At 40.0% G+C, this 26,265-nt stretch overlaps 1 protein-coding gene across 1 annotated transcript; it reads left to right on the top strand.

Moving 5' to 3' along the window:
* Window positions 1–1,804: 1,804 nt before the first annotated feature.
* LOC132821475 (claudin-11-like) lies at window positions 1,805–25,449 on the top strand. Its single transcript, XM_060834069.1, has 3 exons — window positions 1,805–2,270; window positions 22,607–22,771; window positions 24,030–25,449. The coding sequence occupies exons 1-3, from the start codon at window positions 2,045–2,047 to the stop codon at window positions 24,278–24,280; spliced, it is 642 nt and encodes a 213-aa protein (XP_060690052.1). The 5' UTR covers window positions 1,805–2,044; the 3' UTR covers window positions 24,281–25,449.
* Window positions 25,450–26,265: the final 816 nt, after the last annotated feature.

Raw genomic sequence — 26,265 nt, 5'->3', positions numbered from 1 at the left:
GCAGCCAAGGAAATTTGGCATGATGGCGAAGACCCTTGCTAACTTTTATAGGTGCGCCATCGAGAACATTCTTCTGGAGGTATCGCTACCTGGTTGGCAACTGTACCATTCAAGATTGTAGACGGTTACAGAGAGTGGTGAACTCAGCTCGGACAATCACAAAGGCTAACTTCCCATCTATAGAATCCATCAACTAGTCTCGCTGTCAAGAAAAGGCCTCCAGCATTCTCAAAGATCCATCCTATCCTGGCAATGCTTTCCTAGAGCATCTACCATCGGGGAGAGGGTACAGAAGCCTGAAGACAAGCACCAGTGGTTTTGAAACAGTTTCTACCCTACTGTTGTTAGAATACTGAATGGACTCATAAACTCTTAACATTCGCCTTCACCTGTGTTTTTGTTTTTGCTGCTGTTTACCTGTTATTTACTTATCTATGCTACTTAACTATGTGATCTGCCTGTATTGCTCACAAGACAAAGCTTTTCACTGTGCCTCAGTACACGTGACAATAAATTCAATTCAATTCTTATTATTGAAGATAATGAATAAAGACCTTTTGACCAGTTGCTAGCCCAATTAATGTGGGGTGTTTGTGTATTATCAGAATGGTTGTGTCAACTGTCCAGTAACTGGAGACAGGAGATCATGCCTGATTGACATTAACTCCACTTTCTTGCCAACTTACCTAGAAGTCTTGAGCACATGGAGGTCAAATACATGGTGAATCTGCCTGGATTATTTCCAACTAAAGTAAGCAATCCTGGAAAAATTGCAAGAGGGTTTTCATGATGCAATGTTGTGGGAACATTGAATCTTCTCATCACCTGCAGAGGACTGGTGACATTAAATACATCTTCCTCAAGCAGGAGTCTCTTAGCAGGCAAAACGATATTCCTGTTGTATGCTCCATTTGGCTGCAATATAAAGATTCAGCACTAGAGGGCGACAAAAAGCTTCATGAGACATGTTGAGCCAATACAGAGTAGTTGTTTTAAGTTTGTATTTGTTGATTTTATCTTTTCAAACGACCATGGTATGTTTCAGAGTTTTCAGGATTTATATCAGAAAGGCACAATCAGAAGTCATTTTACTGATAGATTGTACATGAGTGTAGATTGAAATTAAAGCAATGACAAATAAACATTTTATAGATATGTTGCCACATCTCAAAACTGACACTTCAATCAGATGGTTGTGAATTCAAGTCTCAAACCAAAGGCCTGAGGCCAATATCTAGGCTGATGCTCCTAGTGCAGTGTACAGGAGTACCACACTGTCAGATTTGTCTTCTTTTAGATCAGAAAAGTAATTGAGGCCCTGTATGTCCTTTTAGCGGGTTGGAAGGTGCCAGTGGGTATTACTTTAATAAAAAGTTAGGGAAATTCTCCCAGTGCTCTGTTCATCTCTTGACTAAAGCCATTGGAACAAAACTCTGTTCACTATCATGTTGCTGTTTCTGAAAACTTGCTAAGCACAACTTCACTGCCACCGTTCCAACATTTCAAAAGTGACCACACATCAAAAGTACTGCTTTGACTCAAAATGTTTTTGAACACCATGAGATTGTGATGAGATATTATAATCAAATATTATAATTTGCACTAAACATTATTTCTGTGATTCCAGTCAGGGCATTTGTTTTCTATTACTGGAAACAGACATGAACAAAGAAAAAAAACTCAATGTTCTTTGCCTTTTACTGATTGGCCAGGGAAGTTCCTGCCTGATTCTCCCTCCCAGTTTTCCTGATTGGCTTGGAGAATTTAAGCTCAGACTTTCTTATAGTTTGGTTTAGAATTCAACTTCACTTTCTGCGATCGTGCTGCTTGAAGGTTTTTGTTTGAAGAAAGACACGACTGAAGAGAGTTTCACCTTGAAAACAAGCACAGATCCTATCCTGGGCGCCTTGTGTTTCCTGACAGGCCTTGGAGACAGTGTCAAGCTTTTTATTTTTGGAAGGAACATTTCACGGGAGGACCAGAACCTGTCTGAAATATTTCCACATTTTTGTGTTCGTGAATTATTCAGTTAGTTGAAGACAGAATGTCATCTGTGTGCCTGCATTTACTGGGTTTCATGCTGAGCTCCCTGGGCTGGATTGCGATTCTGATTGCCACCATCACCAAAGAATGGGTTCAGAGTTGCTCAACAGGAGTGAGTGATTGCCTTCATTTCAATGGATTGAAACTAAAGGGACTGTGGACTGAATGTTACCGATCAACTGACAGTTATCACTGCAAGACTCTGACGGACATCCTGACAATGCCAGGTAACTTCTCCATCACTATTAGTCTCATGAAATTGTTAACCCCACTTCAGTTTTTAATATTTCCCAAAGTACTTTTAATTCTTAGACATATATACTTTTAATTCTTAGACACATATATATTTGTATGCACATTTTAAAATAAATATAATTTGCCAACTCTTTTTCTCTATTTCCTTCACATCATTTTGTCTAATTATCTTTGCTGTGGAATTGCTTTTTTGTTCCACATCTCTTCCCCTTCTTTCTTCTCCTTTACTCTGTTCCTATCCTGATTTTATACATTATTTCAATATCGTTCTTTACTCTGCCTGAGTGCTTCCAAACCATCATCAAGTTCTTCAAATCCATTTGCAGAAGCCAGTTTATGACTCCACCCGATGTTCCATTAGTTTACCTGATTCATTAACCTGTTTAAGTTTGTTGTCAAATATTGAGTGCAAATTTAATTTGCTTGTGTTCTTATTTTTTCTTGCTAATTGACGTACGGAATATTCATTGAAATAATTATTCTCCAGTTGAATCTCAATTTGAATGCAATGAGGACATTGACTAATATTTGCTGACATGAGGCCATTAAACATTTTTGTAGTCACTCATTCAAAACTGGGCAACATTTTATCAATCTTTCTTTCTGCATATTTGTCATAACTTCCCTCCAGGAAGGTATGTAATTATTCTCACTGAATATTAATTATAATACATTGAGGGCTGAAGGGCCTGTACTGTGTTGTAATGTTCTATAACTTAATGGGTTGAACTTGAGAAAGAATTTGTGCACGCCAGAGGCTTGTACCCATAACCTCGGCTGATACTACAGTGCAAGACAGTGGAAGGGTAAACACTACATTATTAGAGATTCAGATCTTCATCAGGGCTGTTAAAATGAGTCCCCATCTATCCTATGAAGTGGATTAAAAGATTCAATGGCACAATTAGAGTCAGAAAACAGCTATTCACAATGGCATACACCCTCAATTTGTAGTGAATATCATATTGTTTGTGGGATCTCATGCTGCACATTTTCTGCATTTGTTACAACAGAGTGACTTCACTGGAAACGTATTTCATTGGCTGTAAGTCGCCTTCAGGGATCTTGATGTTGTGAAAGTTGGTATAAAAGTGTACATTTATTATTCTTTTACAATCTATTTTCTGCTGACTTGGACTTGTTACTCTTCTGGGTGCAGATGGGAATTCTTGAATATTCCAAAATTGTACATTTGAAACTAAATGGTTTCTGAACAAAGAGGTCCAGTGTTACAGTTTCTGCCCCAGATATGAATACGTGGGCATTCTGGCAGATATAATAATTATCTGTGGATTTTCAGCAGGAGTATTAAAACCCCGACCCCATCCCTATTCCCTTTAATGAAGAAGTAAGTGAATGTATGGTTGTGTAATTCTCACAGTTCCTGAGATTTCTCCATCCTGATTGACTCCAACATCACTTTACAGATTATGCACCTTGATTTAGTTTGTGCAAAATATACAGGATACTGTAATCAATCCAGTGAAATTGGCAATTCAATATTGGTAAAAGGGAGGACATTACCAAGCAATACTGTGTTTGGTGCTCCTACATTTATGGCACATTGTTCTCTTTCATGATTTGTAGATGCCGGTGTTGGACTGGGGTGTACAAAGTTAAAAATCACACAACACTAGGTTATAGTCCAACAGGTTTAATTGGAAGCACACTAGCTTTCGGAACAACGGTCCTTCACAACCACCTGATGAAGGAGCGGCGCTCCGAAAGCTAGTGCTTCAAATTAAACCTGTTGGACTATAACCTGGTGCTATGTGATTTTTAACTTTGCTCTCTTTCAAAATGTTTTATTTGTTCCGGCCCTCTCACATCTTCTTTGAAATCATTGTGTTTGCTGTCCCCTGTTTTGATTCTCAATTAGATTTACAACGTCCCTTTCTTCCTTCATCCTCACCACCCTATGATTCCACACCCACAATGATTTTGATTTCTGTTTCAGTTAGCCTCTCTCTCTCACTCCTCTGATCTAACTGCCCAGCTGTTCTGCCTAAACCTCTTCCCTATTCTCCCCTATTCACTTATGGAGACACCACGGAACATTGGTTCATTGTATGCCTTTACCCTCTTCCAACTGTCCATTTCTTTCTGTGGTCAATCCTGTTAACAAGTGTCCATATCACCATGTAACTTACAACTGTTCTTTCAAAATGACAAATTCCCAAACCTTTAGCTTTCTACCCTCCAACAAATATTCATACAGTCTGTACAGTCATCCTCTGAACTTGAATGCTGTCATTGAAAAACAAGCTCTTGGCCCATCCTGGAGGTGCTCTGTTTTCACGCCCAGTAGCACCTATTTGAGCAGACCCTATGTGCCACTAGTTTAGCCATCCATAGCTGACTACTGTCACCACAAACAGCATTAAAATAGGTTGAAAACTTTTCTATTGCCCTCATTCAATAAGCCAAATCTTCCGCCTTGGGATTGCTCCTGTGCTATGCAGAGGTAACAGAAGCATTCAAGAGGCTATTGGATGATGGAATAAAAACAACGTGCAACAATAAGACAAAAATGCGGGAGAATGGTACTAACGCATAATGCTCATTGGAAAGTTGCTATGGACAAAACTACTGAATGATGGACTGAATTACTGCATCTGTGTTGTAACGATTCTGTGTTACTGAGTGATCCTGAACTCAAATGCTTTTTCCAGATATGGGCCATTCCTCTCCACTTTGTGCCTGAGAGAATCTCAGCATACCAGATCCACATCCCCCTTCAGTGCGCACGTTTCCATTGAACTCCCGAGTGTTCAACTTCCCTTCTTGATTTTAGGAATAGTTCCCACTCAGCTATGGTTCCATTTATTTTCATAAAATACGGAATCTCTCTTCCGGTCTGAAAAAAGTGCCTTTTTTTTTGCAAACTTGCACCTCATCTCTAACATGCATTTCCTCTTTAAAGTCATTGTCATTTCTCAGATCTGTCCAAGCATTTTCTGGAACTCTACTTGAATCCCTCCTTTCAGGATTCCATCATACTATCAGGATTGAGTTGGCACTTTAACACATGGGTGTAGGGGAGGGATAGCACCCTCATTGGTGTTTTCATTGCACTCTTTTGAAAGGCTCATCCTGCATTGATTGTCATTTGCAGCTTGCATATGACAATGGTCAATAATATAACTCTACAGCCAATTAAATCCATTGATTTGTACCTAATACCCTCAGTGGCTAATGGATTGTCTACTCGGGCAGAGAAAGACTGATTGAGAGTGAACTGAGTGGATGATACCAATTTATGATCTAACAGCTTTGAAATAAGCCAGAATGATATTGTGGACACTACAAGACACAAAAGATGTCATCTTCACCCACTGCTTCTGATTTATCTCAAGCTGTCTAGTTCCACCTTATCACCTTGGGGCGGCACAGTGGCTCAGTGGTTAGCACTGTTGACTCACAGCACCAGGGACCCAGGTTTGATTCTGGTCTCGGACAACTGTCTGTGTGGAGTTTGCACATTCTCCCCATGTCTGCGTGGGTTTCCTCTGGGTGCTCTGGTTTCCTCCCACAATCCAAAGATGTGTGGGACAGGTGAATTGGCTGTGCTAATTGCTCATAGTGTTAGGTGCATTAGTCAGGGGTATATATATAGGGTAGGGGAATGGGTCTGGGTGGGTTACTGTTTGGAGGGTCGATGTAGACTTGTTGGGCCAAAGGGTCAGTTCTATACTGTAGGGAATCTAATCTAATCACTGGATGAAGATTGATCAGGATGACAATAAGGCTGATGATGGGCACCTCTCCCTTACTATCATCTAAACCACACACAATTCATTTTCATCATCTTTATATCATCAGTCACTTTTGTATCTGGCAAACATCCCAAATAATGAATGCAGGCATCTTCATCTCAAGGGATGAACAAAACAAAAGATCATAGCCATGATTATCATTAGAATTATATTGGTGTGTGCTGCTCACCCTGACCTTTGCAATCTAAGATATGGTTGCCTTCACCATCTTCTTTCAATGCCCCTCAAATATTTTCCAGCTCACTTGGCATGCCTAGCATTGGCTCCTTACTTGCTGAAATTATTGCAGCCAGAGGATCTTCAACAATGGCTGCTTTTGCTGCATGCACACAATTATTCCAGGTGCCACCAAATAACACCAATCATTCAATTCTTCCTCCCCTGCTTTGGAAGGATACACCATGTTAATTAATCTACAACATGACAAGATAATTACGTCATTTCTCTCAACATTTCCCCTGCCTCACTGCTGTCAAATGTATCTGGCATCCAGTCCAAATGAGCCACAAGTTTCCTCCTCACTGTCTCAGACTTCTGCCATTTGATGGAACCCCAGGCTGTATTTCCCATTTCACATACATACCATCAAAAATACTATCTACCTCCACTCCATAAGTAGCTGCCTCTGCCTATCTGCATCAAGAGCTGTTATCCCAGATCAAAATTTCCAATGACTTCCCCGATCTTCAACATTCTGTAAATGTAATCCACATCAAATTGTGCTGCCATTAGAAATATCCATTCACTCCTCATATGGAGGGTAAATCATGACATGTATCACACACACACTGACACACACACACACACTTTACACTACAATGCTTTCCATCTGATTTAACTCTGCCTGACCTGCGTACCTTATTAGATACTGCCTGGGAGGAAGCCTCTCTTGACCTTTGATTCTCCAGAACATTATGGCTGAGTTTATTTTATCATAGTCATGTTACTAGGGTTGATAGGATTGTTAATATTCTATTTTATTTCCTGGAAGCTTTCTTCCTTGATACACAGTCATAAATAGATGCACCAAAGCTGCTGTCTTCTTTCTTCTTTTAATGAAACACGTATTTGCTCCTTAATCTTCAGGTAAACATTTACTTTTGTTGAGTACATGAAATTGCAATTCACATCATATATTTTTTCAATTTTGAAAAAAATAAGATTGTGTGTGACAGAGAATGAGGCACATGTGACAATTTACCCTCCATGTAATGAGTGAATGGATGATGTTCAGGGCAGCACAGTTTTGATATGGACTGCATTTACAGAAGGTTAAAGATCAGAGAGTCAATGGAAATATTGAACTGGGCTAACAGCCATTAACGAGTGTTTCTGCAGCAGATGGACAGAGGCAGCTGCCTATGGAGTGGAAGTAGGTGTTTTTTTTCCAATTAGAGAAAGAGATACTTGGAGTTAACCTCTACAACTCACCTCTTGAGCTTTCTGTCCCAGTAAATAGTAGGAGAATCTCAATCAGTTAAGGAACATTTTTGAAATGCAAAGTTTTAATCCAATTGTCACCATGCTGTGACATTTGATGTCTGCAGAAAAGGTATTAAATTCTTAAAACTAGGAAGAATTGCTTGCCTGACCATATGCATCCTTGTGGGGGTCAATTGGAATGCTTTTGTAAAAAGTGGAAGTCATGTTGAGTTTGGTGTACTGCTTTTTGCTGCAAAGCCGAATGTATTTTCTCACTATATTGAATTGACTCACTGCATTAATTCCTGATGAAGGGCTTTTGCCCAAAACGTCGATTTTCCTGCTCCTCGGATGCTGCCTGACCTGCTGTGCTTTTCCATTACCACTCTAATCTAGACTCTGGTTTCCAGCATCTGCAGTCCTTGTTTTTACCTCACTGCATTAATTAGCATTTGACCCTTCATAGTGAGTATCACGTTCAATTCCTATCCCACCTTACCACATCCTGTCTCTGGAGAAACGTGCTGCTTATAGGAGGTTCTGGAATTGACATGCAGTCGTGGTTCCAGCACCATATTTGCCTTGATACACTATCAGTCCAGAGCTTTATGGTGAGTTTGATGAGCTAGCAACCCATGATGAGTTGAGCTGTTGACAAGGCAGTTAATAAGCAATAATGAGCACCATTTGAGAACTTGCCAGTGTCTGGCAAGAATCTTGACATGCTGCTTCAGAAAAGCAAACAAGAGATGGATTTGTCAGCTGACCTTGACATTGAGATGGGCCCCATCAAACATCTCACCCACGCTGCCAATCATCTCAGCATAGCCCACATTGCTCAAAACTTTACCATCGACTGTGAAAGCATCATTCCCTCTTTTGAAGAAAGAAATAACTGGTTGGAATGTCAAGGAGTTATTTTCTCGGTTCACAGTTTCACCTTGGGAAAATATCCACTTAAGTTAAAAACATTAATACTGAACAATCCATAAAGTTATATCCAGCAATCTGAAAACAGCTGCCTGTTGAAATTAGAAGTATACCACTGAAACATTTAGAGTCATAGAGTCATTGGGGTTTATAGCATAGAAACAGGCCTCCCAGTTTATACAATTAATCTAGTCCCATTTGCCTGCATTTGGTCTATTTACATCCAGGGCAGAAGTGGGTACTGCAGATGCTGGAGATTAGAGTCAAGATTAGAGTGGTTCTGGAAAAGCACGGCAGATCAGGCATTATCCAAGCAGCAGGAACATTGAAGTTTCAGCCAAAAGCCCTTCTCCCAAAATGCGATTTTCCTGCTCCTTGGATGTTGCCTCACCTGCTGTGCTTTTCCAGCACCACTCTAATCTTGACCCATTTACCTCCATACCTGTCCCACCCATGTATCTGTCCAAATGTTTCTTAATTGACAAAATTGTACTTACCTCCACCACTACTTCTTGCACTCAGCACACTCTACATGAAAAACATTACCCCCTGAAACCCTTTTTCATGTCACGTTAATCCTCTAGTTTTTTGACCAGCACCACCACCATGAGGAAAAGTTGCTGGCTATCTACTTACCTATGCCTCTCATGATTTTACAGACTTCTGTAAGGTCACACCTTCAGTCTCCTCGGCTTCAGGGAAAACATCTCAGGCTATCAGTCTCTCCTTATAACTCAAACGGTGGGTGGCATGGTGGCACAGTGGTTAGCACTGCTGCCTCACAGCGCCAGAGACCTGGGTTCAATTCCTGCCTCAGGCAACTGTCTGTGTGGAGTTTGCATGTCCTCTCCGTGTCTGCGTGGGTTCCCTCCGAGTGCTCCGGTTTCCTCCCACAATCCAAAAATGTACAGGTTAGGTCAATTGGCCATGCTAAATTGCCTGTAGTGTTAGGTGAAGCGGTAAATGTAGGGGAATGGGTCTGGGTGAGTTAATCTTCAGAGGGTTGGTGTGGACTTGTTGGGTCGAAGGGCCTGTTTCCACACTGTAAGTAATCTAATCAAACCTTCCAGTCCGAGTAGCATCCTACTAAATCTTTTCTAGTTTCATAATATCCTTTCTATAGTCGGACTACCACAACTGCATGCTGTACTCCAAATGTGGCCTCACCAAACTCCTGTATTCAGTGCTCTGACCAATGAAGGCAAACATGTCAGAAGCCTTCTTCAGCACCCTGTCTACTTACGACTTGACTGTCAAGGAGTTATGAATCTGTATTCCTAGATCTCTTTTTTTTCTCTCATACTCCCCAGGGCCTACCATTGGCTGTGCAAGTCCTGCCCTGGTTTGACCAACCAAAATGCTACACATTGCAGTTATCAAAACTAAACTCCATCTGCCATTCCTCAACGTGATCTTGCTATATTCATAGATAACCTTCTTCATTGTCCACTACACCACCAATCTTGTTGCATCTGCAAACTTACTAATTATACCACTGAAATTCTCATTCAAAGCATTTATATAAATGACAAATAACCATGGATGCAGTACTGGTCACTATGACACTGGTCACAGGCCTCCAATTTGAAAAACAACCTTGCCTCACCACCCACTGTATTCTACCAGCAATCCAATTCTTTTATCCAATTGATGTTCCTGGATCCCACGAGATTAAAACTTACTCAACAACACACCATATGATACCTTGTCCAAAGCCTTGCGACAGTCCATGTAGACAATGTCTACCACACTGTCCTCATCACTTTCACTTGCACCCCTTCAAAAAGCTTAATTAAATCATGAAACATGAGTTCACAAGCACAAAGCCATTCTACCTTTCCCAAATGAGTCCTTGTCTCTCCAAATGCCTTCAGATCCTGCCTCTCCAAAGCCCATCAAACAAGTTACCCATAAGAGATGTTAGGCTCGCAGATCCGTAGTTCCTAGGCATTTCCCTGCAGCCTTTCTTTTTTGTTTGGAAATATATTTATTAGCAAATTTTTTTTAACTTTGCAAACAAATAAAATTATTGAAAAATACAATCAATAACAAATATCAGTATAATAAAAAGAAAAAAAACACAAATTACAATACAACTACTGTCTCCTAACTGTTAACCTACCCTCTAATACAAAACAAACCCTAACACTGTACAAAGCAACACCAAAAAAAAAAGAAAAGCAAAAAAAAACAAAAAAAACCACAGAATACAGAACAGCTATGCTCGGCGCAAAGTTCCCAGAGGAAAGGAAGCATTGTATATATACTCGTATTAACTCAGGATACCCCCTCCAGGGCTCAGGACTTGACAAATCTAACCATCCTGGTTAAACAAATGCTCTAGTTAAGACAACTGACAAATCTGTTTCCAAATAACTCAAGCAGGGCTGCCATGTCTTATAAAAATGGTCTGTTGTGTGGTGCACCATGTTTGTAAAAAGATCCAAGGGACTGTGCTCTGTAATTAATTTCTGCCATCCCAGCAAGCCCAGCCGTTCTCAGACGCCCAATTCATCAGAATATTCTTCCATGCACAGTATGCAAGAATATTAAATAGTTTCCTCCCATGCCCGTCTAAAGATCTAAGAGGAGAGATGTTGGGTCTACTTTGACTTCTGTCCTCAATACCCTCCCTATCTCTCCCACCACAGCGCTCCAGTAAACACTGAGCCTGTGGCATGTCCAGAAGCAATGGGCAAGAGTACCTACACTTATTTTACATTTGGGGCACACTGAAGATGCCCCTTTTTTAAACTTCGCCAGATGGTCCTGTGCCAGATGAGACCCTGCAGCCTTTCTTAAATAATGGCACAACAACCTTCAGGCACTTCACCTATGGATGTCGATGATACAAATATCCCCGCTAGGGCCTTACAATGTTAGCCCCCACCTCAATCTCTGACAGAGTCTGGGATATACTTCATCAGGTCCCAATTTATCTACCTTAGTGTGTTTTAAAACTTCCAGCACCTCTTGTTCTGTAATGTGGACTTTCTTGAAGTCATCACTATTTATTTCCCCAATTTACCTAGTATCCATGCCTTTCTCAATGGTAAATACTAATGAGAAAGTATTCATTTAGGATCTCACCCTCTGTTGTGGCTCTACACATAGATTACCTTGTTGATCTTTAAGAGGCCCTATTCTCTCACTAGTTACTCTTTTTCCCTTCATGTAGTTGTAGAATCCCTTTGGATTCTCCCTTACCTAATCTGCTAATGTCATCTTATATCCCCCTTAAGCTATCCTGATGTGTCCCTTAAGAATACTCCCATACCCTTTATATTCCACAAGGATCATTTGATCCCTGCTGCCTATACATATCATATGCTTCCTTCCTTTTCTTTACCTGGGCCTCAATAAATCCAGTTCCCTAGGGTTCCCTACTTCTGCTAGCCTTACACTTCACTCTAACAGGAACATGCTGGCCCTGAACCCTCATTAACGCACTTTTGAAAGCTTCCCACTTGCCAGATATCCCTTACCTGCAAACAGCCTCCCCCAATCAACTTTTGAAAGTTCCTGTTTAAAACCATCAAAATTGGCCTTGTTCCAATTCAGAACTTTTACTTGAGGACCAGCCCTATCTCAAATTATGATAACCAATACAGCCTTTATGATTTAACTTGGTGTCGTTAACTTCTGCACTGTCCTCAACCTTCTCTGTTGTCTCCATCCTGCTTTGGATCCCAACCTACCTGCCAGTCTGGACTAAACCTTCCCTAGTGGATCTAGCAAATCTCCCTGCCAGGATATAGGTCCCTCTCCAGTTCAGGTGCAACCAGTCCCACTTTTCAGGTCACCTCTATCCCAGAAGACATCCATTGATCCAAGAATCTAAATTCCTGCCCACTGCACCAGCTCCTAATCCTTGCATTCATCTGCCAAACCTTCCTATTGCTATTCACGCTAACAATTGGCACCGGAGTTAATCTAGAAATTACTATCCTTGAAGTCCTGCATTTTAATCTTCTGCCAAACTCCCTATAATGACTCTTCAGGACTTCATCCTTTTTCCTACATATATCATTGGTACCAATGTGTACAACGACCTCTGGATGCTCACTGTCCCCCTTAAGAATTTAATGCAACCACTATGTGACTCCAAGGTATGAGTCAGCCTTGATCCTCAGCCAATTTATGTTTATATTTCTAAACACCATTGATTCAATTCATGTGAACTTATGATATCTTTCTCAACTAATAAAACTAAACACCCCTTTGCCTTTTGTCAATTTTTAAAATCTTTTTAAAGTTGCATGATATTTAACAGAAATGTCAGCTTCTCTTTGCCTGCCAGTTCTCAAAACATGAATGATGAAGGCACAAAAATATTAACATTGTTATCCATCTCTCTGAACTGCCATACAGTAAGTTAAAAGACCATTTAGACCACCACTATGAACATTCTTTGGATTGCTATCATGCTGCTGAATAGCAAAAGCAATTCCCATTTTCTCATACATTCCAGTAACACCAGGATGATTCCATGACAATTATTACTGTGTCTGTCTAATGTCTGAAACTAGAGACTCTTACATAATTTACAACAACCATAATATTACCTTGACCATAATATGAGTCTGGTGTTCACACTTGACATGTTCATTAACCTCAATAATTCAGCCTCAAGGGCACTAGGAATGGGCAATAAATGCCGGCCTAACACACAAAGGTCACATTCTGTTATTGAATAAAGGAAAAAAAAGATGTTTTATGAACTAAACACAATATAAAGCACATAAAGTAAAGCAATAAAAAGTAAATAGTATAATTTTTCCTCTTCATTCATCAAACACCTATCCAATTGATGTAAAAAAAGAACTGATGAATCATTCAGCTTTCACAGTTAAACCAAACTATTCTGATAAAAGAAGAGGAAATGTTGTTGTGGTTCTGTTCGCGGAGCTGGGAGTTTTTGTTGCAAATGTTTCGTCCCCTTTCTAGGTGACATCCTCAGTGAGGAAATGTGACAGAGTTACAGCCCGTGGAACAAAAGCAGTACACTGCAATTTGGCAGTTTTTACAGAAGAAAAGGGATACAATCCCCCCTATTCTGAGTTATCCCATTTGAGATCATTTTTATTATTTATTAATGCACATACAAAATCCAATTATTAACTGTAATCAAACTGGAAATTTCTCACAATCTGTTGGATCCCTTTAATATCTTGAAAGTTGTGATAAAACTACTGCTTATTTAAACCATATATTTCAAGCAATACAACCCTAGTCTATTTAATCTCTTAAATAAAAGCAAAATTCTGCAGGTGCTGGAGATCTGAAGTAAAAACTTCAGGGGTGGGACAGTGGCTCAATGGTTAGCACTACTGCCTCACAGTGCCAGGGACCTGGGTTTGATTCCGGTCTTGGGCGACTATCTGTGTAGAGTTTGCACATTCTCCCTGTGTCTGCGTGGGTTTCCTCCGGGTGCTCTGATTTCCTCCCACAATCCAAAGATGTGTGGGTCAGGTGAGTTGGTCATGCTAAATTGCCCATCGTGTTAAATGCATTAGTCAGGGTTAAATATGGGGTAGGGGAATGGGCCTGGGTGGGTTACTCTTTGGAGGGTTGATGTAGACTTGTTGGGCCAAAGGGTCTGCTCCATACTGTAGGGAATCTAATCTAATCACTAGATGAAGATTGATCAGGATGACAGAATAAGGCTGATGATGGGCACATCTCCCATACTGTAGGGAACCTAATCTAAACTTAAAAAAACAGAAAATACTGGAGAAGCACAAAAAGAGAGTACATGTTTTCAGCCTAATGTGACCCTTCTTCAGAACTTATCAGACTGAACCATTAACTCTGTTTCTCTTTCCAAGGATGCAGCCAGACCTGCTGAGTTTCTCCATCATTTTCTGTGTTTATTTGATCTCTTCTTCAAGTTTAAACTTTGGAGTCCAGATACAATTTTAATCACTATGTGTTAAATTCTCTCCATGACAAATACATCCTTCCAAAGAAAAGATTTGCAGAACAGTTCATATTAGTCCAGATATGGCATGACGGGAGTTTTGTGTAACCGAAGCATAACTTTAACTCCTCTGTACTTTTGTCACTTACATATAAAGATCAACATCTAACTTGATTTTTTTTGTATTTTCTGTACTGCTTTTTGTCATTTGTATAAATGATTTGGATGTGAATATAGGAGGTACGTTTAGTAAGGTTGCAGATGACACCAAAATAGGTGGTGTAGTGGACAGTAAAGAAGATTTTCTCAGAGTATAAAGGGACCTTGCTTAGATGGGCCAATGGCCGAGGAATGGCAGATGGAGTTTAATGTAGAGATTTATTAGGATGCTGCCTGGACTGGAGGGTTTGAGCTGTAGGGAAATGTTAAATAGGCTAAGGCATTTTTCTCTGAAGTCTCACAGACTTTTGGGTGTTCTGATAGAGGTTTATAAAATCATGAGGGCCATAAGGTGAATAGCCAAGGCCTTTTCCTGAGGGTGGGGGAGTCCAAAGCAAAAAGACATGGGTTTAAGGTGAAAGATATAAAAAGGACCTGATGAATAACATTTCCACGCAGAGGGTGGTGCGTGTACAGAACAAGCTGCCAGAGGAAGTGTTCGACACTGATACAATTACAATATTTAAAAGACATCTAGATGGGCATATCAATAAGAAGCGTTTCGATGGATATGAGCCAAATTCTGGCAAATGCGACTAGGTTAGATTGGGATGTCTGGTCAGCACAGACAAGTTGGACTGAAGGATATGGTTCTGAGCTGTATTACTCTATTACTTTATGACCTAACACTGGCATTTTAGTGATTTATATATGTGAACTCCCAAGTCTTTTTCAATCGCCATCGTTTCTTATCTTTTCACCATTTAGACAGTACTCTGTTCTTTTCTTCATGGGTTCAAACTAGATGTAATTCACTTTCCCTACTTTGAACCATTCTTCAGATTTTTACTCTTTACTTAATCTATCAACGACACTTTTCTACATTTCCATCTATATTGCGTATCGTACTGCATATCCTCATGTCATCAGTTAACTGCTCAAGGTAATGTAAAAAAAACCTCATAACTTTAATTATAACAGTATGAAACAACAGAAGATTTATTTTTATTTAATTCTGTTAAAACAAAGTGTTTTGAATTGAATTTTCACCAGTCACCTTGGCAACTGTAACTTCAAGGTAGAAGGTTATCTTTTATAAAACAAACTCTGTTGTGCTTTTCCACAACTGCACAAGTAAATTTTAATTAAAAGTAAATCACAACATTATCTTTAATTTACAATGCAATTCAAAGATTTCCTCAATTCTGAGTGTGAAATATTAAATTAAAACAAGCATACAATCAAGTGAATTCAAATGTTAATTCAGTTTAGAAACATTGCTTCCTTGAAGGGTGTCTCTGACAGCAGAAAATATAAACTCAATATTGGGCTGTTTTGAAAAAAAAATAGACTTTTGAAGAACAATTATGCTGCAATTTCCTAAACGTTTAAGAACAGAAGAATCTTCACACACTTCACAGAAAACAAAATTTTCATAGCCTTTCAAGTTTCCATTCATTCTGTAACTGTCATGTTTCATCTACCATGTCTCCACACTGGAAACATTTACCGTCAGTGCAGGGTTACTTTGATATAAATTCCCTTCTGGACCATTCAAAAACTCAAATAAATCTGTCATGCATGACCTCTAAAATTTCCTATCTCTGGCCCTCTCAAATTTCTAAATTCAGGACCTCGTAAAACTAAATCTTCTAACCTTAGCTCCAATGCTTCTTTAGAGAGAGAGAGACGGAGTTCAAGTCATTATACTAAATCTGTTCCACATAATTTTTCAGATAACTTCTTATTTCTAGTTATCTTGACATTATTTCAGTCTGTCTTAACAAACCTTAACAAACTGCTGCAAAACTGCTAGTCAGAAGATGCCTTACACACCTGAAAATTTGCCTTTGTAACTATTTGGGCAGTTACCACACCAATCCTCAGCTTCCATTAACCAGAAAATTTAGTAGTAATCATTAGTTGTCTCCAGACTGACTTGTTATGGTCAGAAATGATTTATAACTCCTCTGATCTGCCTATCCAATCATTAAAGCTGACTCTTATTGGAAGGAGTTATGATTTTATTTAATATGCATGGTTTTAATAAATTCAATATTTGAGTGTAGTTCATAAAATGCAAATGAGAATAACATTACCTACTGTTGTCCTTTGAATACTAGGATTACCCAACTCCTTTTGTTTCCCCATGCACATGCACAATTAGACCCATATGGACCATCATCTGCATTGATAATGTCTGAAACATTAGTATGGCCCCATCCAGACATGAATCTTTCATACATGCGCGCACACACACACAAATATATATACATCTTAGTAACTTTAGTCTTTGGGCAATGGGTTGGGCCTCTCTCATAATTTTTAGCAAGAAGTTTTATTCTGTTCTTGGCTTCTCTTTCCATGGTGATGATGTAATCCGGGCATTTGATGATATCAAGTATTTTAACAGCATCATCGTTTAGTGCACAAAAATTACAGAAGATGGTTTATGATTGATTATATTTTGAAACTTTACAGAATCTCCAAGGATCTCCCTGTTCAGAAGACAGTTCCCCTTGGTCTTTATGAATGATCAGAAGTGTATTTTGCTGCATCTCCAATGTTGAGTCAGAAGAAAATCCGCAGCATTTTGTTTTTCAGAAAAAAAGCTGTCCAGCAAAAATTGTAGAACCATTTAACTCTTGAAATGTCTATTCCACCAAAATATCCTTTGATCTCGTACTCGTACAGTAGTTAAAGGTGGAGGAGCCTCATGTAAAATTTAGGCGCCAAAGAAGCCTAGGTGGCTGAATGATCTGGTTCTATCATGAAGCAGATTATATGAATGTAGAGCAATGAATTTAGTTCTGAATGTACTGAACCTGTCTCACCTATAAAGTTTAACACCCTGCAAGAAAGAAGCCACACTCTGCACTCAAAGCCATGATAAAGAAAGAAGGAAGTTTCAATTTACAGAGCATCTTACAACCTCAGGGTGTCCAACATGCTTGACAGTTAATGAAGTATATATTCAAGTGCAGTTACGGTGCTAACAGGGCAGTGTGGCCACCATTTTGCTAACAGCAACACCACACAAACAGAAATAATGTAGCCTGAGTTTCTTAATGATACCGGTTGAACAATAAGTATCAGAAAATTCTACTATTCTGTGAAATGATAGCAGGATGTTTTTTTTTATCCACTGAGATGACAGACAAGGCATTATTTTAATATCTCATCTGAAACACAACATCTCCAATGATGCAGCATTCCCTCAGGTCTGCTCTGGGAAGATCAGTTTTGATTTGGAGCCAAAACCACTGGCGTAGGAATCAAACACATAGCCTTCAAACTCACTGAACCTTGATTCATTGAGTGTCTCTTGCTCCCCGATCTCTTAGTTTTGTGACTAAAATGTGCTATGTTTCCGACAGACAGTGGATAGCTACACGGTGAAAGTCCCCGAGCTGTTTTCACCAAGCCTTTCCAACCATAGTTGCACCACTATGGATAAAATAAAGCTCTTAATTTGCCGCAGTTCCCAGTTATTACTCCAAGAATAGGTCAAGATAAAGATGGCACCATGTGAGTGAAGTCAATGTTTTTGCAGCTGTTGATGTGTAATCCCTGCAAGCCTGATAGCAGCTGGGTTCTGACTATTATATCAGCTGTCAGTTCAATCCAAGCATCAACAATGCGATGATCAGGTTTCCTTTTGTATTGTCTCTGGATTTTATATTACAGCGTGTGTGGCCTTAAGATGTTCCCCATCTGCTTGCCTGACTTATTTGGTCTCTCTTCATTTCACTGTCACCCTTCCTTAATTTAATTGATCCCTTGTCTCTTACTCTTTTTTCCCCTCCTGGCCTTGATATATCTATCTTTTTCTTGATCTGTGCATCTAATTGCTAACATTCTGTTCTATTCTTCAAAACTCTTTCACTTTTCTCTCCAGCTTGATCCTTGTATATTTCTGTATGGTTCACTTTCTCTCTTCCTTTCACTCTTTGTCTCACCCTGGTATTGTATTAATTTCTTTTCATTGCCCCTTTTCCTGATTTACTGAAAATGGCGAGCCTCTATCCCAGAATGTCAAATGGCATTGTGTGACCCTACCCCCTCCATCCTGGAGTGTGAGAGGACAGTCTGTGACTCACTTTTCCAGATGGTGAAAGGGTATTGTTCTGACCCACTGTCCAAGAATGTGAAATGACAGCGAGTGATCCATTGTCCCTGAGGGTGATAGGACTGTCTGTGAATCACTGTTCCAAAGTGTAAAGGGACAGTGTTGTGACCCATTGTCCCAAAAGGTGAAAGGATAGTGAGTGACCTACTGTTGTAGAGTGTCAGGGGACAATGCATGATTCACACAGACAGTATATGATCCACTGTGAGGCAGCGGTGCTAACCATTGAGTCACTGTGTTGCCCCAAGCCATCATGTCACCCCCAAATATCTTTGAGGTAATCATTTACCCTTCTGTTTTCTAGAGAAAAGAGACATTTTTGATGTTTCAGTATCATCATTGGAAATCTTGTTTGCACTTTCATCGGTGCCTCTATATCCTTCAACAATTAGCACACTAAGTGTGGTCCAATACAAGGTTCAATACAAGTTTGACTTAATTCCTTTAGTTTTCAATGCCATCTTTTCAAGAGATAATAGCTTTATTAATCTGTGCCCAATTGTGGAATGTCATGTCTGACCCACCACAAAATGCAACCCCATGGATCCAAATTCTTCCAATATCTCAGCATCTTCTCAGCGTGTTCTGAAACACCTCACTCAAAGCACCCTGCTCCCTTTCTCATCCCAATGTCAAGGACAGTTCAGTGAGCTACAAAACAGAACAGAACCACAAGCAGTATTTTAAATTCTGGACCTACTACAGTTGCATTATATTTCTGCCTGATGATCTAAGAGGAAATGTGCTGGAACTAGATGAATCAGTCGATGCTGGGATTTCCTTTCCTGACTTTGAACATCATCCTTCCATGCACGTTGCAGGAGACGGATAATCCTCAACAATTAAGTCAAAATGAGTTAACAGCACTCAGCCCTGGGTAAAAGACAGGGGTTTTAGTTGTTCAATAGTCAATGATAAAATGCTTAAAAGTTTCAGAAGTTTCCTTTGTCTGTTTTCCAATATTACACTCCTATTTTGCAAAGCTTTGACACTTTGGGTCGACCCCTTCTAAACTCATCCACTTCTGCAACCAAGTAATTATAATGCTTGTCTGAACCAGTACTCTCAGGCTATGTAAGATTTGCGCAACATTTAGTATAACTAATCTGATTGAAACAACTTGATAGAAGTCAGCCTTCTCTCAGGCGACTGTCTGTGTGGACTTTGCACATTCTCCCCGTGTCTGCGTGGGTTTCCACCGGGTGCTCCGGTTTTCTCCCACAGTCACAAAGATGTGCGGGCCAGGTGAATTGGCCATGCTAAATTGCCCGTAGTGTTAGGTAAGGGGTAAATGTAGGGGTATGGGTGGATTGTGCTTCGGCGGGTCGGTGTGGACTTGTTGGGCCGATGGGCCTGTTTCCACACTGTAAGTAATCTAATCTAATCTAATCTAGATTAGATTAACCCCTCACCAAGTCACCATTTATTCACAATGTGGAGAGTCCTTGACACTGATTCAGCTCCCTCAGAGCCAGCTGTCAGAGTGAACAGAACCTCTGACACTCCAGTTCTTAACTGGCAGCCTGGGCTTCCTGATTGCACCAGATTAACAGCCAGAACCAGGACCACTTGGCTGACCTCAATACAATCATGACACTAATTATATTATATTGTTTTATTTAGCAGATATAAATAATTATTTAGTATAAATAATGAAATGTAATTGCTATATCATTACATGGCAAGGTAATGGACTCAGTTCCTGCCCTTTATACATGCAACTGTCTTGTGTTCCACTGCAAAAACAGTGACTAAAAAGTGAAAAGCAAGATGGGCATAAAGGAGAATGCATGGGAAGAAGAAAGAATTAAATAGAAGGGAAGGAAGAACATGGGAAGGAAAGGAAAGATGGAATGTCACTGAGGGCATTGGAAGCCTTGGAATAGGTGAACAGGATAGCATGGACAGAAGGGGTTTGATGATAGTTGAGGATTGGAAGGGATGGGATGTGCAGAACATGGTAAGGATTTCACAGGAAGAATTGAGTGGCAGGGGTTTGGCATTTAAGGGCCATTGAAACCAGAGAAATAATACAGCACTGAAGGGGGCCATTTGACCCATCTTGTCCGTGCCAACCTAAAGACACCCAGATGCCCTTTCAAAAACCAACTTCCCACACAAGGCCCATATCTCTGTACCTTATGCACTCAAGGTGCAGATCCAGGTGTGTTTTGAAAAGCTGTAAGTTTTCTGCCTTAACTACCGACTCAGACAGTGAACTCCAGTCACCCACCTCTCTCTGCATAAAAAGTTTTTCCTCATGTGCCCTCTAATCCTTCTGCCACTTAGCTTAAATCTATGAGCCCTAATTTTTGAACTTTCTCCCAAGAGAAACAGGTTCCCTTGTCTACTGTATCTCTACCCCTCACAATTTTGTATACCTTAATCATGTTGCCCCTCAGCCTTCTCTGTTCCGAGGAAACAATCCCAACCTCTCCAATCTCTCCTTGTAGCTGCAATTATTCAGCCCAATTAACATTCTAGTAAATCTACTCTGCATTCTCTCCAGAGGAATTATATCCTTCCTGTAATGTGGTGCCCAGAATTGCAGACAATAGTCCAGTTGTGGCATCACTGGTGTCTTACACATCTTCACCATTATATCCCAACATTTGTATTTTCTACCTTTGCCAGTGAAAGAGAGCATTCTGTTTGCCTTCTTTACAATCTTATATACCTGTACTACCACATTTAGGGACAGTACACCTGCATGCCAAGATCTCTCACTTCATCTACCCCTATCAGTAAGTTCCCATTTATAGTGTATTCCTTTTTACTGTTTGACCTCCAAAAATGCATTACCTCACATTTGTCAGAGTTGAACTTCATTTGCCACATTCCTGACCATTCCACCAATCCTAATGTATCATTTTGGAGCATATAGCTATCCTCAACACCATCCACTATGCAGCCAATTTTTGTGTCATCTACAAATATCCCAATTGTGACTTCCATGTTCAAGTCTAAATCGTTAATGTAAAAAACAAGCAGCAGGGGTCCCAACACCAAACCCTGAAGAGCAATATTTGAAATAGCTTTCCATTCACAAGGGCAGCCATTAACCATTGCTCTTTGTTTCCTATAACTGTAAGCCAATTTTGGATCCAATTTCACACATTAGTCCACATCCATGGCCTTTTACATTTTGACCAGTCTGGCGTGTGAGATCAAATGCCTTGCTAAAATTGATGTCAACAACACCAACTACACTATCCTCTTCGATGTTTCTAATACAGCCCAATTCCTTGTGATGTTATCATTAAATCTGCTTCCACTACCTTTCCAAGTGATGCATTCTAGATCATAACAACTCTCAACCTAGAAAATTTCTCCTCATGGTCCTCATGAATATTTTGGCAATTAAAAATGAATTTTGATGACTGTCACTCTTCCCATTATTTCTCCCTATTTTCTCTCTTAAAGACAATTTTTAACTTGTCTGTAGACACTTCCATGTACCTTCTTTGCTCTAGCCAACCAATGTTAGCTTCTTGTATCTCTCTAGCCCCTCATCTTTTCAAATATCATTGCAAATCTCTTCTGCATCATCTCCAAGGTATTAACATAATTCTTAGATTGTGATGCCTAGAATTGGACACAATGTTCTAGCTGAACCGTAACCTGTGATTTATAAAGTTTGAATCCAACTTACATTTTTATATGTTATTCCACTGTTTATAAATCTATGGATCCCAAATTTTACTGAGCATCACATTGTTTTATCATCTTCAAACTTTTCTAAAAGCTAGAACAAAGTAATGGACCAAATCACCATCTTTGATACCATAAAGTTCCATGATCCTCTGATTCTATCCCTTCTATACTTATCCACCATTAAGAACAAACTAAAAATAAATACTAACCCAGCTTTCAAATCAATAACTCCTTAACTAATCAGCTTACTTGGTTTTGAATGATCTCCACTACCTCTGAAATGGGTATTTGAATGATAGTTGTTTTTCCCTCATGCAGCCTATTTGCAGACCAGCCGAGCCCTGATGATCACTGCCTCCATCTTAGGACTGCCGGCAACTCTCCTCATACTCACATCATTACCATGTATGCGGTTCGGAGCTGAATCCCATTCTTCCAAGCACAAGCAATCCTTACTGGGTTCCATTCTGTACATACTAATGGGTAAGTTACAGATCACCGGACTGTCATTGTAACTGATCATTAGGCAAGGGGATAAGCATTATCATTCAGTAGACAGTGCTGGGGCCAACCTTGTCACTGCCCAATTATTTATGGTTAATGGACAACCTCTCTCCTATCTGGAGAAAATATGCAAAAGAGAGAAGTTGCTCTTTATCGCTGTGCACTCACATTAATGATCTATTAGGATTTTCATTAGAAAATAAGATCATTAAAAAATGGATGGCTGGTTTAATACGTTTCAGATCAACTGCTGGCAAAGATGCACCCCCACATCACCACTTCCAGTCATCCCAAGACCTCAGTGAGAAAGAAGTTGAGTCTCGTTGAGAGTTAGTATATCTAATATCATTCCCTGTGATCCGAATTTGAACCCAGAGTAGAATGAACAAGTGAAGATCCACTTCTCTTAGCCTTTACGTGGGATCAAAGAGGAGCATGCTAACTCCAGTTCCACGCAGCTGTCTGCCCAGGACATTAAACTGTGCTATTTAGACAATCTCATTAAGAGAAAACTGTGACAAAAATCAGGATTGTTCTGAATTCAGGAAAGAGTCTGTTTATCTAAAGGGCAGTCCCTTACTCTCTTATCCTGGCCTCTCTCTGGTGAGCAATCATGGTTTCTAATCCATAAACAGTTGGTGGGTCTTTAAAACTTGGGTCTCTCCTTTAACTGATCTTGCTTTGAAGAATGCTTGGCATTAGCTGCACCTCACTGCGGGAGCTATAGTTTTCAAGTCCTTCCCAGACTTGAGCACAAAATTTAGATTGGGTAAGCCAGTTCCACTTGTCTTCTTAGGCAAATGGGACTAGTTTAGTTTGGGAAACCTGGTCAGCATGATCGAGTTGGACCGAAGGGTCTGTTCCTGTGCTGTATGGCTCTGTAACTCTGTAACAAGTGGTGCCCTTGAAAGCATTTACCTCTCAACCAATATCACTAAACTAGATTATCTGAACATTATCTCATTGCTGTTAGTGGGATCTTGCTAACTAAATATTAACTGTCATTTTCTCTTCTTTGCAACAGTGGCTAATTTTGATAATCTGCTTAATTGATCGCAAAATGCTTTGGAACATCTGTGTCATGGAAAGCACTATTGAAAGGCAAATTGCTTTATTTTGTTTGTCAAGGCCCCTGTTGGATAGGGAAAGCAAGAGAGTATTTAGAAATGATTGTTTGTAAGACATTGTCAAGGATGTTACATAAGTGCGTGGTCTTACTTGTGTTTGTATTTTGCAGCAATTTGTGCGGCTGTTGCCACAATCTGGTTCCCAGTGGGAGTCCACCAAAATGCACGTCTCTTCAATTTCGGCTATTCTCTCTTTGTGGGTTGGATAGGCACCATGCTGTGTCTGCTCGGGGGAACAGTGATCGCCTGCTGTGCCAGTCCTTCATCACAACGCCAGGAAAACCAGTATTACTACACTTCACAAGGCTCCTCCTCCTCCTCGTCAACAAACCCAACACATGCCAAAAGTGCCCACGTCTAAGGAACAATGAGAAGCTCTCACAGATCGTGCATCAAGGCACACATAAAACCCATGGCAAATGCCCACCTTAAAACACACTCTTCCCTAACTTGAAGGACAATGCAGATTGAAGTTCTACTTCACATTGAACAGAAGAAGAAACCCTAGTTTTGTGATTTTAATTGTGATCTTGTCATGGATAATGTTAAATTATGATAACCACCAACTTTTGCTTCAGCAAGAAAAGATATAAAAACTAATGTCCAATCTCATGCATCAAATCTGCAGATTAGTAACAGCCAGTCTGGATTCATTTAGATGTGTCAAGTTGTGGATTTGAGACAGTATAAAGCTAAATAGTTATTGATTGGTTGCTGTCCTAAAATGCATTTGTCAGTAAAGTATAAAAGGTTTGTAACTCAAACAGTATTATGCAGCCTCTCAATTGCCAAATTGGGAATAACCTTCAAAACTAAACTGAAAATCTGAAAATATGCTGATGTTCTTTATCTAGATCTTTATCTAGCCTCTGATCCCTGTTGGCTTGCATAGGCCCTGTGCTTCTGTTCTGCGTTGGTGAATTTGCACATAGCTTGTTAACTACAATGGAGCCTCAAAAAGAGCAAGGGAACAATGAGGTTCATGGGATCATGAGAGGAGGAAGCAGTGGCTGTAAAAGTAAACCCTAAATTGCCAGAAGACCAAATGTAAAAGATTAGTAGATATATTCCAGGATATTGGGAGAAAGAAAGGAAGCTAAATGGCACATACTCATCAAAAGGCAAATTGACCTTCTGAAAAAGTTAGGAGAGGACATTGAAGTGAACAATGTAAATTCTGTTAAGGCAATTGGATGATTTCAGTGAGTTGGTAAAAGGAGTTTGATAGCGTTGATCTGATGTATTGAATTATGATATGAGTTCCTTGAAATTCTTTCACATCACACAACACTTTTCGTTTAGACCGTGCAGATCTCTTTTCTTATTCACTCGATGTTCTGCTACATATATCAACATAAAAATTCATCAAACTCATGAATAGTTCCTCAGTTTTTGCTAAACTATGAAAAAATCAATTGAAATCAAGAGGAGCTGACCTTGAGAAATAACTGGACAGCGCAAATGATCCATCCTATATATTAAAAAATACAGGGGTGGGCAAACTGGATGCAGGGATGATGTTTCCCTGGCCGGGATGGGGGAGGGGAGGGGTGGTGCAGGGGTGGGGGGGGTGGGGGGGGCGGGTGCATGGTGCGGGGAGGAGGAGAATAAGGGGCTACAGTTTCTGCATATACAGTAGCCTATTTCAGACTGAGATTCAGACTGACATGAGGGGAGATTTCTTCAGTGCAGGATGGCAAACTACAGAAGGCTGTAAAGGCCAAGTCACTAAGGTGAAAGGTGTCAAGAGACATGGAGGACAGAGCAAGAGTTGGGCATTGGCAGAGAAAATCACCTTTTTTAAATTGATATGTAGGTTTTGTACTTCGCTGCCTAAGCCAGCATTAATTGCCATCCCTAATTATTGTTGTGAAGATAGTAGTGAGTTATCTTCTTGAACCACTGCAGTCCATGTGGTGTAGGTAGACCCAAAATACTGATAGGAACGGAGTTCCAGGATTTTGACCCAGTGACTGTGAGGAATGGGGATATATTTCAGGATGGTGAGTGGTTTGGAGGGAAACTTGTAGGAGTCCATATTCTTGTGTATCTGCTTCCTTTGTCCTTCTAAGTGGTATTGGTCAAGTGTATAGAAGGTGTTATCTATTTCTTCATGGAATAGCTCCTACTGACCATTGGTGTGGAGGTAGTGAACATTTGTGAGTGTAAGGCCAATCAAGCAGACTGCTTTGTTCTGGATGGTGTCAAGCCTGTTGAGCATTCATACAAGTATGAATTGTTCCATCACCCTCTTGACTTGTGCCTTGTATGTGATGAACAAGATTTGCAGAGTCAGATGGTGATTTACTGACTGCAAGGTACCTAGGCTCTGACTTGTCCTTTGAG

Source organism: Hemiscyllium ocellatum, chromosome 13 (assembly GCF_020745735.1).
Source record: "Hemiscyllium ocellatum isolate sHemOce1 chromosome 13, sHemOce1.pat.X.cur, whole genome shotgun sequence".
In the NCBI taxonomy this organism is placed as follows: domain Eukaryota; kingdom Metazoa; phylum Chordata; class Chondrichthyes; order Orectolobiformes; family Hemiscylliidae; genus Hemiscyllium; species Hemiscyllium ocellatum.
This window is presented reverse-complemented; position numbering and strand designations above follow the sequence as displayed.